Below are 16,333 nucleotides of genomic sequence, written 5' to 3' on the forward strand. Positions count from 1 at the left end.
TTGTCAATAAAGTTTTCATTCCAAGAATTACATTAAATACTGGAAATACTTCATCATTACCTTTTATTTTATATAGAAAACAATTCCCATTAGTTGTAGCATTTGCTATGACTATAAATAAGTCTCAAGGTCAAAGTTTTGATAATGTGGGATTATACTTAAAAAAACCTTTATTTTCTCATGGTCAATTATACGTGGCTTTATCAAGATGCAAAAATAAAAATGGAATTTTTGTTCAAGTCGATAGAGAAAACAGTTTAGAGATTGAAAATATAGTTTGGAAAGAAATTTTTGAATGTAATAATGTATCTAATATTCATAACACGATTTAATCATTTTTTTTATGTATAGGTAAAATTTATTAATTAATAATACATATTATGAATGTATATTGTGCTCATCTATTGTACCAATTTCAGCATTAATTTAAAACAAAATAGAAATGGACGTAAGTCTTCGTGGTTTCATCAGGCTTTATAAGATGACTCATAAAGTGGTGCGAAACTTTCATTGTTTATATTAATGATACTCTAAATTTAACTTAAGTTTATGTACGTAAAAAGAAGAATTGTGTAATAAAGGACTATATAAGTGATGATGATATAATAATTATGCACACCAATATATGTGTATATATTATTTGGTTTCAAAATATTGTTAACTCCATATAAATTGGTTTTTAAACGTACTTAGTTGTATAAATAATGATGTTTTGCGCAACAATCCCCTATGAATCAATTTATGACTTTTAATTTCTTTTTGACGATGAAATAAATTATGGCAATAAGACAGTTTTGTCCAAAGATAGGTAAAGACGGTATAATCATGGTCAGGTTTCAAAAAAGTGGTGTGAGGAGGCGGTGGGGGCCATGAAAAAATTCGTGGGGGTCAGTGGGAGGGCCATAGGGGGTAGGTGGGGGGAATGTGGGATGTTTTGAGAAAAAATACTATACAATATTTCCATGTGATTTGGTAGGAATGTGGTAATAGACTTTAACACATTGACAGGGCTGGCAAAATGCAACGTTACAAAATGCTAACAAAAAAAGTCAGCCCACCAAAAACTTTATGCTTACAAAAAAACCAAGGGATCCAGTAAATCGAAATACAATTGATTGTATTTAAGTTTAGCTGATTATAGTATTGTGCAGTAATCTGTAACTATTTGATTAAATATTAAAACATACATTGTTATTATCTTATGAAGCCATACGTGGTTGAACCCCCTGGCTTAAATAAAGACTTATACCATACTTCTATACTATTCATGTAATATTTTGTGGGTTATCGGTGGGGGGGGCAGTGGGGGGCCATGAAAAAATGTGTGGTGGGTCAGTGGGGGGCTGGGGGGGTTTGAGAAAAACTACAATATGTCAAAATAAGCAAGAAAATAACGGATTTTTACCTTATTTTCTGGGGGAGCGGTGGGGGGCAAATGGGGGGCGGTGGGGGGTTTGTGTGGAATGCCCTACTGAGTTCACTATTTAATGTAGGAAGATACATATATGTATATATATATACATACAATTTTATTAAGAATTCACGGCAAGACATTAGCTTTAAAAATAAACTCTTACATACACGAACAACAAATTTAAATGTTAGTGAGCATCATTTGCCAGTAACATATATATTAATAAGACGGTAAGTGTACGCGAACGTCGTTTTCGTTATTCTGAGTTATATTACTTATCACCAAGATACCCAAACGGTCACCACTGACCTTATACGTACTTGAGTATTTGCTTTTAAAAACTTAATTTTATATATTTTCCCATAATGCTTAAACGCAAAAAGATAGACATTGATTTTCGTATAACAACATAATACACACAATGTAGTACACACATAAATGTAAATAACACTTTATTACATGATAATACTAACCACTGAAGTATTGCTTCATGAGGAAGGCTAATTGTTATAAATTAACTTACAGAGCCAGTCAATAAATTTAATTAATATTTATTGAGCTGTTAGATGTAAACATGCTTAAAAGAAAGTTTTGTACAAATTTTGTATTTTGAGTGAAATATGATAAAATTAAAAGAGTCTTATCTTTAAAAGGTTGAAAAATTAAAAAAAATGTGTATAAAACTGAAAGCAGTAGATTGATTTGAAAACTATACACTGATCCCTATCTGAATTATATTACGGAAAGAGAATTCGATATACTGAGTATATTTTTTAATGTGGGTGCAGAATGAGACCAAAGAATGCTCCTTATACTATTTCAGAAAAAATTTCCAGATGTAGAAAATTGAAAAAAATGGGAAATACATGCAAAAAGTTTTTTATTAACGCACGTAATTCAAGCAAGGACCATCTTTTATTCCACAAATACATTTTTTATGCCAATATATTTCTTATCTCCTAAAAAGCATAGAATAACAAATAATTTTTGGGGTTGGCATGCAAAGCGCGCAGGGGCCAAACCCGACAAGTATATATATTGTTGTGGACTGACCCCGTATGATGTATGCAAACTTATATTAATACATACTAGTGGGGCTTCGACCCCCTGCACGCTTAAATAAAGAAAATACGCTCTTAAGCAGGTCATCATTGGAGATAAGAAACACAACTGTTTTTAAGTGTATTTATTAATAAAATGTGGTATCAGGAAGGGAGGCATCGGTGATTAAAAAATCCAACAGAATTAAGTATTATAAATTGATGAAATATGCTTGAAGGCGAGCAAGCATCGCTGATTAGAAGCCTTACAGAATTTAGTAATAAGAATAAATAGAAAGTGCTCTTAGGTGAGCCAGTATCGTCCATTAGCGGCATAACTATTGTTAAGAATTTTTTATTATTATAGTTTATATTTAGCTAGGTAAGTGTTGTCGATTAAAAAGCCAACTGTATTTTTTTTTAAAAAATGAAAAATACCTCCAGTCGATACAGTATTAGTGATTGGCAATTTTATTGTTCTTTAGAGAAGTTTGTTTATTTATTTATTTATTTACTTGATTAACGGGCTAAAAGTTCAATTACAAAGCATACGAGGAAATAAGGGTGAGGCGCTGAGCGCACATAGGAATAAAATAGATTGTTAATGTTAATTATTAAACAATAATTAGTTAGTTTAGTTAGTTTTCACTGTCTTCGTGTGAGGCTTAAGCCATATTTCTGTAAATATGATGATACTTTGGATTCTGGTGAGTGTAGGTAGTGTGGTTTTCAGTGTTGTGAGCTTGTTGTATAGTAAACGGATATTTTGCCTGTGCTTTGGTATATTTGTTCATGCACGAAACGGCTGTTGGGTAGTATCGTCAATAATTTTAGGTACACCATTGATGTATTTTATTCTCTTTTCAGATGTGAGGTTCGCCAGATTATGCTGCTTTATTTTATCGCCAAAAATAGCAAGTTCAGCGCGTTGTTCTTTGGTCTTGTCAGTGGAGACCACCACACCAGCTCGTAACTTAGTACGTTGTGATAGGAGGAAGTATACATCCTTCTGACTGTCGAGTGCTACCAGTAGAGATCTTATTTTACTCTGTGCAAGAGCCCTACCTAGACGCATCACCCGCTCAACCGATGTTACACCAACCTTCGCAAGGGTCTCTTTTACTACGACTTTATCGGTGCCGGAGTCTGGGGCAGGTTTGGTGACGTTGTATAGGATTACGTTGGTCGATCTATGGAGCCTATTCTAGAGTTTAGCAATTGGGTACCCCATCAATAGTGTCGAGCTTGTCTTCCTAGGCAGCTATCTTGTTGGCTAGTACACCTAAGTTCTGTGTAGATGAGGTTGAACACTCTAGTGATTTCAGCCTGCTATCCAACTCCTGAACGGATGATGGGAGGGTTTCCAGATTCTGGAGACGTTTGTCCATCGCCTTCATCTGCAGTGACAGCACACTATTTGTGGCGTTGAGTTTCGTATCTAATGTTGTTATTCTTTGGTGTAGAGAGCTGGTTGACTCCTGAATCAGCTTTCTTAAGTCACTAAGTGTTACTTGGTCAGCCATTGCGTCCGTTTGAGGGGCTGGGGAGGATTCACTGACACAACGCTTTTTCTCGGAGTCGGAGGTAGAAGAAAACGTCTCAGAGTACGAGTAAGTATGACCCACCGTTTGCAACACCGGTATACACCAAGGATTGGCGTTATGACCCGAGACGGAGACTCATTGATGCACGAGGTATGACGGCTGCTTGCAGTGTTGTCAATTGTGGTGTCGTACTGTTGTGTTGTAGGTGTATAAGAAGCAACGATACAAACAACGTGTTGTGCCCAGCGCCACACACACACATTACCCACAAAAGTTTATACAAAAATTTTCCCCTACGCAAGGAAGCATTGGTGATAAGCAGATTGAATATTTTTCAGGGTATTTTGTTAGTGAAGAAAATGTATCTTCATGCAAGCAAGTATTGGCGATTAGCAACTTAACAATTTTTTAATATAATTCATGAACCAATTGGATTCCAGGCAAGCAATAAGACTGTTGTAGATATTATTATCTAATAAAATGTACACATAATAGAACAAACAACGATAATTAGTAAACTAACTGTTTTTTTTATAAGGCTGTCCATGCGATGTAAACGCTTAGTATTTTAATGTAATATAATAACTGTTAATTTTTACTGAGCATAAACCAGCGTATTTTTTCTGCACTTTGCACAAAAATCTCTAGGCATTTTTTGAAAAACTTAATTTCTGACTCAACGTAACACACACACAAAAATGCACATGCACACACAAAAAAAATTTCCACACACCCACACTTGTGGTTCAAACTAGTTGCAGACTAATTTTTTGAAACTGCAAGATAGTATAACTCATTATTTAATGAATAAAATTGAACTTATATGTAATCTACTTCATGTAATTGAGGCACACTGAATCACTGATTATTTCTATCACGTAGACAGCGATTTTGAAAAACAGTTTGAAAAACAACAGGTTTCTTATCACCGATGCTTGCTCAACCGAGAATATGTTCTTTTAATTTAATGTACGTAATAACAGTTAAATTGCTAATTTCTAGTTTTTGACGGTTTAAGGGCACATTTTACTCTTTGATAATACTAAAAACTATTAGATTTCTCATGGCCATCGCTGACTTACCTAAGATCGTATTTTATTTATCAATAATATTAAAAAACTGTTAGGTCTCTAATCACCGATGCATATTCACCTAAGAGTGTATTTTATTTATTTATAATACTAAGAAACTATGCGGTTTTTAATTGCCGACGCTTACTCGCTAAAGATCGTATTTTATTTATCAATAATACTAAAAAACTGTTAGGTTCCTTGTCACTGTTGCTTACTCCTTCAAGAGCACATTTTATTTGTCATTAATACAAAAAAACTATTGGGTTTCTAATCGCTGACACTTAGATGATTAAAGTAGGTTAGAGATTACTTTCATCCGCTGATGAACCTCTCCTCTTCATGCCGAGGGATTTCCACACCTCGCTCTCATTTTTCATGCTCCTTAACGTGGCCTCTTCTATAGCCTTAAGGTTCTCCAGCTTTTCATGACAGAGACTCCTCCACTCTCTTTTTTCTTTCATATAACAAACCTTGTCCACTTCACCATTCCTTCATCTGTAATACGCTGCCATCACTTTTCTCTTCCTTGCCCTACATTCTTTATCATACCATTTCCTCTCACTAATCTTCCATTTCATTTTCTTAATCTCTTTTCTAACCACTACTTTATTCAACGTGTCTTTTGTCGCTGTCCACAACTTATCCACTGATTCGTAACACTTAACACTTATCAGTTTACACAGGTCTTCTTCAGTCTGCCTGAAGTTCACAATACCTTCCTCAGACCACTTACACATAGTTTTTAACACCGCACTGTCTTTTTTCTTATCAAACTTTTCAAAACTGTCATGTAGATCTATGGCCAAGCCAAAGGGCATGTGATCCGAATCCATTCTACCTTTAATCTGGAAACAGTTAACCCATCCCAGCAAAGCATCGTTAACTAACACATAATCAATGACCGAGGACCCTCCCGCACCTACATATGTAAAATCCCCTCCTTCATCCCCATCCCACCAACCGCTTAGCATGATCAAACCTTTACTCCCGACCATTTCTATCATTTGTTTACCCTCATTACTAACTCTCGTATCTTTGCTTTTTCTACCCTTTACTTTCCTCGACTTACCCTCTACAAAGTTACCTAGTTCACCTACTCTCACATTAAAATCACCCCCGATTATCACCTTCTCTTTTTCGTTAACATCAAAATTTTCAATAAAACTCAAAACCTCCCTTAAGTCCCCGGAATTGTACACCAACTATACATTTACAAAGCTTTTCTTACATTCTATTTTATACATTACACTATTATTTCTAACGCATAAATCAAAATCTTTATCCTCGCCTAAAACCGCTTTTCTAATAACGATTAGGAAACCCCCCTTAGCCCTACATTTTTTATTTAGTCTCACCGCTGCCACAGATTTCTACACCAAGTCGTTTGAGAGCTTGCCTTTAAACTTTGGCCACTGATTTTGTTCCAACCATGTTTCACATAAACTGACACAATCAAACTTTTCAACAAAGTCCCAAAAGTTCCTATCTTTATTAAAAATCCCGGCACAGTTCCAAAAGATGAACTTAATACGATTTGACAATTTACAGGTTGTACGTTTTACCTCATCCGACACCGTTCTTTCGTCCATATCACCGCAACTTGCTCTTCTGGGCCATACGCAAAAAAACTCCTTCACACTTCCGCTGAAGCTACCGCTATCATTATTTTCTGCTGCGTCTTTACCTTACTTCTCTTTTTATTTATCCTTTCCTTGTGCTCCCCGGGCTGTGGCCACTGCCGCGGCCAGGGCCATGCTTCTGTTGTCAAAATTTCCAACTCTCCTCGAGCGCCTGTTGAAAATACCTTCCGCTTCTGCAACACCCCTCCATTTGTACCACCTACTGTTTAACCAAAAACCACCGAATCCACCTTTTATGCTCGTATCGCTCGTTCGCTTTTGTCTGACCAGCGCGTTAATTTTTTCCTGTCTCTTTCTGTCCTTAAAACTCAAATCGCTCTTAACAAAATATTTGGTTCCCTTTAACTTAAATTTATTGCTTAGTACCGCGTTTCTATCTTCCCAACTACTCTTTTTCACAACAAAAACACTTTCGCTACGCCTCACATTTATTACCGTTACACGTACACCGAGCTGTTTCCACAGAAACTTTTCTGCTCCCACGTATAAATCCCCGTATAATGTAACCTCCCTAAGAACAATATTTTCCTGCCTATCCTTCTGATCTTGCTGCTTTACTATCTTTTTTATAAAACTGACCTCTTGGACCGAAAAACAATTTCTACTTGCCGATGAAAAATCCCCACTATGCGCATATATACCTGTCTCCGTGTTACTGTTTGTACTGCTTCCTACACTCGCACCTACTGACAACATACCTATGTTTCCTTCCTTATTATCAACCACCACTGCGAACTGTCCTATCCTGTCGTTAACTTTATTAAAAAACTCCGTAACACCTCTTTCCATCGACTCAATCTTTTCCCTCAACTCTATTTCTACGGCTTTGAATTCGACTTTATTTTTCCCATATTTTACATTACATTACGTTATCCTTATTTTTTTTAAGATCCGCTTCGACGACATTTTTCAACCTGTTCATTTCCTTCTTATCACCCTTCTTTCATCTTCCCAACTTTCCACAGCCTCGCGCAACCTCTCCTTTAATGAAACACAGCCCGAGCACTCTACAACTTTTTCTTTATCATTAATGTTTACTACTTTTTGAAAACTATCTTTAATTCTAAACTGCAAATTCCCTGCACCGGTTTGTCCCTTACCAGCCGTTGTACACGCTGTCCCTTTTGTCACTAACGTTCCTCTTGTATTAACTCCCCCACTCCCATCAGCTATCTCTCTCTGATTTTTCTCTTGTTTTCTGACCCATACATCTTTTCTATCGCTCTTTTCGCTCATTTTTCCCGGCATAATTATCCGCACACACAATTTCAGTAGCTAACGTACATGGACATGGCACGCGCAATGCCCACACTTGCAGCCAACCTAACCTCACTCACTCACCGCTCGCTTTCTACCGCTTCTTACAAACAAATACACTTCGCTCTGCAAAAAATGTATATCTCACTCGATATCTCTACCTTTAATTCACAATAACACACCAAAATTCAACTCGCTCACTTACCAAATCACGCGATATGCTCAGGATAGACAGAGACGAGAACGCACGCGACTGCACTCTAACGCGGCTGCTAACCAAGTCCTAAAATTACTTTTTATATTATGCATGAAATTAAAATTTTTATATTGCATTGTAACAAAAATGTCATTAATTTCCACGAAACTTTATATTTGAACTTTTGTTCCGAAAATTCTATTTCTGTTCATAAAAATCTTTACATGCAATATAGGTTATTTTTAACGAATAAAATAACGTGACTCATAATTTAGAAATAAAAATAAAGTAGTTAACTTAAATCACACAACTCCTATTTTGAGATAGAGTATAAGATTTTGAGTAAAACATTTTGCTTCCTATCTTCAAGTCGATGTAGAGGATTACAATTCATTAATATCATAGTTTGAGCAACGCTCCAATATTTGTTTTAGTCCTCTTCACACGTTAACCTCCACTCGCTTAATATGTATTTTATCTATGTTATTTGTTAAAACATTTTTACACCACCCTTGAGGTGGTACTATATCACGCTGGTTTGTTTTCGCCTAAGCTCTCAATACGTTTGTTCATTGCATTATTAAATATCTATAAAACCATGACACGATGTTTTAATACTCAATTTAAAAACAACGAATGATCTTATATAATATTTTAACCACGGACCTCGCTGGTGGCTCTATTCACCACGAAGAAGTAAAAATCATGTTCGTTTTTCAAAAAACATCTTCAATATTTTAATGAAAATTACTATTTTGTCTCTAACTAAAATAATGCGCAACGTTTAAAAGAAAAGAACTAATGTGTAGTAAAAACTTTATATCATTTAAAATTTTAGAATTTAATTTTTGAAATCAGTTATTTACCAGAAATTTTTTGTCAATTTAAGTTATTTTGTACAACCAAGCAGTATACGTAAAAAGGATGTTTACGTATAATAATACAGTATAACTTTGTTTTTTTAGAAAAGTGAACTGTATACAATAATTATTAAAATTGACCATATTATGTTATAAAACAATATTTAAATAATAATTTTATTGATGTTATACATTTATTCATTATTTAAATAAACTGTGCAATAGTATTACGTACCGTTTTATTTTTTTGCAAACAGTATTTTGTACAACAGTAATACATTTTAATATTTTTTGACTTACGGAATCCACATTTTACTGCGTTGCAACAAAAAAATGACCGAAAAACACCAAAATATTGGGATAATCTTTTATTACGTGCTGTTGGCAACTTATAACAACTAGACATACTGTTTTTTCGATTAGGACATACACCAATAATACGTTTAGTTATTTTTCGCCTTCCGGAATTCCAAATTTATAGTATTACATTGCAAAAATGGCCACAATTACATTAAATCTAAATTTATTGATTGATAATATCAAATGAAAAATTTAATCCGAAAAATTCAAGAATACTGGGTAATTTTTTTATTACTCGAAGTACGCTACTAGAAATAACTAGACATGTGGTAACATAAATTAGTACATACAACAATAATGAGTACTAATACTTTTTGTCTTCCAGAATTTTTAGTTACCAGTGTTAGATCAGAAAAATGACCGAAAAATACAAAAATGTGGGAAAAGTCTGTTATTACTAGCTGTACGCCACTGATTATAACATGACATACGGTAGTATTGCTTAGTACATACAGTATTTTTTTACGCTGAGTACGGAAAAAATAAACAAAATTTTTTAAACGTAAAGGGTCAATTAAAAATTGGTGTCTGATGATTGATTCGCATATATATATATATATATATATATATATATATATATATATATATAACGAAACATAAACAAAATAATGAAGACAAAATGATAAATTTGGTAAAAAAAAAAAAAAATCTACTATTAAGTGGATTTGAACCCTTAAGTGCAAAACAATTTACGAAGGGGCATATAATAAGGCTTCTTCTTTTAGTTTAAGAAGACTTTCTTCTGCCCAAGAATTTAAAAAGGCTCTTTCTTGCACTCACCCGATGGGATCATTGTTAAAAGTAAGGTAAAAGTACGTAATATGAAACGTGCCCATATTATGATAACTCAAGATTAAATAATCATGAAAATTCTAATAATAAAAATAAAATATACTGAAGAATCTCTATAATACTACCGTATCAAATTAACAAAAATAGTAAACAATTTCAAACATTATTATACTGAAAAATATAGTATTACGAATCCGGTTTTCATAATACGGACAGTTTGAAACATAACCTGCAATATGTGATGTTCCTATTTATAAAACGCACGAGCCCATTTAATTAACATGTAAATTTCAGAATTGGGACTTGTGTCTCATAAATATGGACACAACTTTTTAGCTATTCCATAGTTATGGACATTTTGATCGTGTCAAAATTTGCTTATAAAATTATTTTTTTACATCTAAATTTCATTTCAAAAATGTCAATTTGTTCAGAAGAGCATAGCGCTTCTATTAAAACCAAAAATTATGGACATATGACTATTTTTTTATTTAATATTGGTCGATGAAACGTAACAATCGAAATTTGTATCCATAATACGTACTTTTACCTTTTTACGATGCTTTTTCTGCATTCGATATAAATAATTAAACTTTCTTAATAATCTACAGCCTAAAAATGTGTTTATTACAATCATCACCCTTAAAGGTAATTCATTTTTTTTTTTTTTTTAAACAAAATACTGCGGTATTATAAAAAATGTTTTGTCTCAGAATCTTGCCAAATAAATTTTATTACTTATTCATCGAACTGTTACATTCATTATTATTCTCCTGCCTGTCTAAAAATAAATAAAAGTAGCACACCTTATTAAAGATTTGCAAAAAATTTTAAATATTTACAAAACTATTTTCTATTGTGTTCATCAAATTCATTTACTGATGAAATTTCAACATTAAATAAATAGCAGTAGACGGACGGCTTTTTTTTGCCGTAAATAGGATGTTAATGATTTCTTAGGAGTTTTAAAATACACAAATTATGTTAAAATCCTTAAAAGTTATTTTAGTTTTATAAAATTATAGAATTGCCTTGCTAACAAGAAGTATCAAAATAACACTATTCGTGTATTTTGATGTATCCTAAAAAAATGTTGACGACATATATATGTACTAGCAGCCCCCCGTCTCGGCTTCGCCCGAGACTTACTAAATAAAACACCGTAGTGTGTTGACATGTAATGTGAAATGTTTTTAGTTAAAAATTTTACACAAATTCCTGAAAGATCACAGAACAAAAATCTTCTTATTAAAAACACATTTTTTTGGAATCAATATAGTTTATTTGGTCAAATAATAAGGTGTTCAAAAAAATAATTATGCTGAAAAGTACCGTGCGTTCTTTATGCCATAAAATAATCGGTGGCCATAAGAAGCCGTTGATTTACAGTTTCTCCTGTGTAATTCATGAAAAGGGCTATTTTTTAAAGGTGTTAAGATTTTGAACTCCCAAAAAATTTATATTAAAAAAAATTTTTTTAACGGTTAACTTGATTTTTAAAAGTTAACTTGATTTATAAGATCTGTTTTTAATTTCTTGGGAGTGTTAAATGTAAGAATTATACTTATATCCTAAGAAATTATTTTATTATAATGAAATTCCGAAATGGCCATGCTAACGATAAGTATCAGCTTATAAAATTATTTAATATAATTAGTATTAAAAAAATGTATTTCGATGAATAGGGAAAAAAGGGTTTGTTAATATTATTTATAAAACATAAATAAAACATAAATAAAAAGAAAATAAACTAGAATGATGAATCACGTTAAAAAAAAAAATTTGCCGACAGTTGGAATCGATCCTCAGATAGCAAAACAAGAACAGTAGTGGCAGAATCCCTTACTACCTTAGCTATCGAAACTTCGAGGGAAGAAGATCTTAAAGTCACATATGTTCGTCGATAACCTCCGGGGCTTGTCCTACAGTTCATAACAATCATGATGAGGAAAAATAATTAACCAGTGGTTATAGCTGAACTGTTATCCTTCAAAAAATTAGCTGAACATTTTTTAAAAATAATACTAGATTTCAAACTAAGTATTAACGTACGGAAAAAAAAAATGTTTTGATATCAAATTCTGTGCATGTAATTATGAGCCTTTAGTTTCACGATTTAATCGAATGTAAGATTGATAGATAATATTCAAGCAAGAGCGAGAGAGCAAGAGTCAGTTAAATATATAGCATATACTCGGTTGCAGTCAAAAGAGAAAAACTTGTGTCGTCGCTTGCTTTGGCTGTGCGTTCAGATATACATAGCTATAGTCAACATTTCCACTCCTCTCCTCTTAGGCACACATTCGGTATACCCCTTCTACGTGTCGCCAAAATGTGCGCCTATATGCTCATTTCCACGCGAATCCACTTCTCTTCTTGTAGGCGCACGCTCTTCGATACGAGTCTCGCACTCTCGAAAAATGTGCGCCTTGGTTCCACGGCTGGTCGCGGCGGGTCGCCCCGATCAGTGGAACAAAGTTGTCTCACGCCGTAGCATTGGCGTTAGCAATATCTCTACTCATCTCTGTATACAGCTATATAGCCAACATTCCTACTCCTCTCCTCGTAGGCGCACATTCGGTATACCCCTTCCACGCGTCTCCAAAATGTGCGCTTATATGGACATTTCCACGCGAATCCACTCTTCTCATATCCCTACTGTGTTTCTCAAATAAAAAAAAATTGTGCGCCGGGTTCGGCCGCTTGGCCGCGGCGGGGCGCTCGAACCACTGGAAAAAAGTGGGCACACTCCGTAGCATGGCAGTCGGCAATCTCCCTACTAATCTCTGGTAGAGAGTACTGTACAGTGTGTGTGTGTATTACGTGATGACATCATCCAGCACTTTAAGGACGTTGCCCTGGATCTTTTCGTCTTGACCAGTTACCTGTATTATCGACGTAGAATCGAAACTTGGCAACACCACCAGCTGTTTTTAAGTATACTTATATATGGGGTAAGAGAATATATACTAGATACAGCTGATCGCTGTTCATTATTAGGTATTAGTATTCAAGTCAAGTGTCATGCCTCCCGGAAGATACCATTGGAAAGGAAAATATGTGTCCAAAAAGATTAACGAACACATGTTGCGGCGATCAGAGAACGGTAGTTACATTTTTACCTTTGAAAGGTGTACTTTCAAAAGAAATGATGCAAAGATTGGCCGAGTCAAATTTCAGTTATCAAAATTTAATCGATGCCTATAAAAATGGCCCAGAATGTGCGACTCACCTTTTAGAAGGCAGAGTAAATGGATCAGCAATAATTATTGAAAAAAGACTGATTGTCCATATTATTCTCAATCACTTACTGTCAGTCACAAAAGTAAAAAATCAGATTATTACTGAAGTTGTATCATTACATGCGTAATTTTGAATGTGATATTAGAGTTGTAAAAACATGTTGAGAAATAAAAGTGTTTGTCGCATTGGCACTGATGCAAGTAATGTTATGTAAAATTTATAAATAGAGAAGCAAAAATTTTTACAAAAATTCGATACTTAAATTTATACATATTACACCATACTCCCGTGATAAATACATTTGTATTTGTCAATTAATAATTTTTTTTTGTTTAACACCTTCTTTAATAACTTGCTGTGGATTCAGTATCGCACATGAGGTACATTTGACTGTGCCGCCAATGTCCCGCTCTCTCTTTCGTTTTCTCTAAGATACGGTGTTGCCACGTTAACCTTCAAACATCTTTTTTCGTTACTATTTTCATTGATATCTTATTAAAAAGCATTATAACATGGCTCTAAACTTTGAGGGTGGAATCATAAAATATTTTTTTAATTATTAACAAAATATTTCTCACAGGTTCTATAAGGTTATTTTAATCGCTGTCCCATGAGAACAGTGTTAAACTGCTTATCATAGATCGCATATTTCTCTTTTTTTAGTATTATAAGGTATGCCCAAAAAACGTGTGCGAGTTCAGAATGGTTTAATCCATCATACTTTCAAGTTTCGTCAAGTTCTGTAATCATTTTCATAAACAGAGCAACGTCCTTAACCAGAATGGACCCATAATGAACATAAAACTGCGGACACAATGGATCCAGACTTTATCCATTATATTAATCATGGAGCAATATAATGGATAATGGATCCAGGCTTGATTAATATAATGGATAAAGTCTGGATCTAATCATCCATTTCCTTCAACACCTCTCTTTAACGTCTTTCTATTAGAAATATTTCACTCAAAATAACGCCTCTGCTATTAAATAATTAAAATCGAGAAAACTGAATTTCACACGTGATTATTCGCTATGCGCCTACGTCAGGTGGTGCTATCGAGTAAGAGGAGTTGTCACTTGCTAAGATCGCCAGAAATTTACAGAGACTTGTAGGAATATTTCTCTAATAAATTAAAAAAAAGGTTATCAAGAGTGAATTGACCAATAAATCAGACAATTCATCTAACTCGATGGTACTACCTGACATGAGCACGAAGCGAACATGGAGATATTAAATGTATTTCAACGGTCAGTACTGTATTCTGCTAATTGCAATGCTGTCTTTGATTTTTTTTTTTTACGCCTGCTCCTATACAGAAACTTATATTAAATCTCCTATACGCCCTTCACGACTTGGTACTCAATCTGGTATCGAATACCTGATCTGACGCTTTTTTTTATTTTTCCTCCCTAGGTCATTGTCAGGCTGCAAAACCTTTTCAACCCCCACTTGTATCATCTTGAAGTGGTTTTTCATGCTTAAATGCGTAGATACCTGATTGCAAAACAGTAAAGTGACTATGTTACCTACTATGTACCAAAACCACTTTACTCACTCTGAGCAGGCAAGAAAAGTTGAACTTTGCACACTGACTGTAAAACAATAAAAAAATGCATATTTCACGCATACTATTGCACGGGTAGTTGTTTGGAAACAAATAATTACAACAGGCCTCAACTTCACAAAATTTCTTATCAAAGTGAAATGTGCTCCAATTATCATAGATAATTAGTATATACCTTCTATTGTCTTACATCCGAATGGAAAAAAAATTAAAACTCTTTTACCTTTAGAACTGTTGTTCCCGGAGGGACTTGGACTGGTTTATCATCAATAAAGATTTCTATAAGTTCTGTCACAGGTTGGACTAGCTGTTGTTTACAAAGAGTTGTATGAATGCGAACCATTCCTTGCTTCAAATATAAACTTTTTTTTAGCTGTACTAATAAATATTTCGTTGTCTGAATCATCTGCATTGTCTGTAGAAATGACAAATAATTTATCGTTAAGTAGTTATTCTGGAATAGGACTTACATCTCTATACTTTTACAGCAAAGACATTCTTCAGTTACGTAATAATTTAATTTTAAAGTACTAATGTAAGCTATAAATCATTTAAAGAAAAAAAAATTGATGATCTTCAACCAATGATTATTATTAAATTAAATTTTAAAAAGTAATACACTTCAACTTTTATATTTAAATTTACAAAAAATGAAAAATTAAGAGACATCTAGTAGGTTGTATTACAAGCTAGTATTAAAGTCATATATAAAATGAAATAATATCTTATCCACATGCAATACAATTCATCACGAATTCAAGCTGGTTAAACTAATTTTTAATTCAAAAAAATATATGTCAGCAAAATATATGATTGCAAAAATAACCATATTAATTACACTGATCTACATACATCAACTTTATATGCGAAACAATGATCTATGCAAGATTAATAATGGATATGTCTAAGATGTCAAGATTTAATTGTTTAAAAAAAATTGTTTTATTAAGGCCTATGACGATTAAGTAACATGTACCTATCCGCGTTACGAGCATAGAGCACAGTGTAAGATACACAGATGGTCTTACTGTCTATATTCTATATTGCCTATACAGTAAATTTATGTGAACATTTTGTGTCACTTCCGCTTTCTCCCAGGTGTCGCATAAAAAACGAATACCATCGTAACCTTCGAGGGAGTGAGGAGACAATGTTTGCCATTTGACTATTTGAGGCTCATGGGAAAAGGCGTGAGATTGAAAACGCATCATTTAGCATATATATACGGCATGGTGTATATATATATGGATGGATATATACATATATACAAGTATATGACTGAAGTCCCCATAAGCCTCAAATGGCGGTCAATCAATCACGAGCAGTCCCAAGATTGTCCGCTCACT

General features: G+C 33.8%; 1 protein-coding gene across 1 annotated transcript in view; it reads right to left on the bottom strand.

The window, feature by feature from the left end:
- ND-75 (NADH dehydrogenase (ubiquinone) 75 kDa subunit) overlaps window positions 1-15,997 on the bottom strand; it is a 380,915-nt gene extending 364,918 nt beyond the window's left edge. Inside the window, exons 1-2 of the mRNA XM_014363556.2 lie at window positions 15,840-15,997; window positions 15,211-15,402 (exon numbers count right to left, since the gene is read on the bottom strand). Coding sequence (XP_014219042.2) covers window positions 15,211-15,399 — 189 coding nt within the window. The 5' untranslated portion in view covers window positions 15,400-15,402; window positions 15,840-15,997. The remainder of the gene's footprint in view (window positions 1-15,210; window positions 15,403-15,839) is intronic.
- Window positions 15,998-16,333: the final 336 nt, after the last annotated feature.

The sequence above is a fragment of the Copidosoma floridanum genome, unplaced genomic scaffold (assembly GCF_036245765.1).
Source record: "Copidosoma floridanum isolate Cflo_tuat_1 unplaced genomic scaffold, Cflo_Japanese_pri ptg000024l, whole genome shotgun sequence".
Taxonomy (NCBI): Eukaryota; Metazoa; Arthropoda; class Insecta; order Hymenoptera; family Encyrtidae; genus Copidosoma; species Copidosoma floridanum.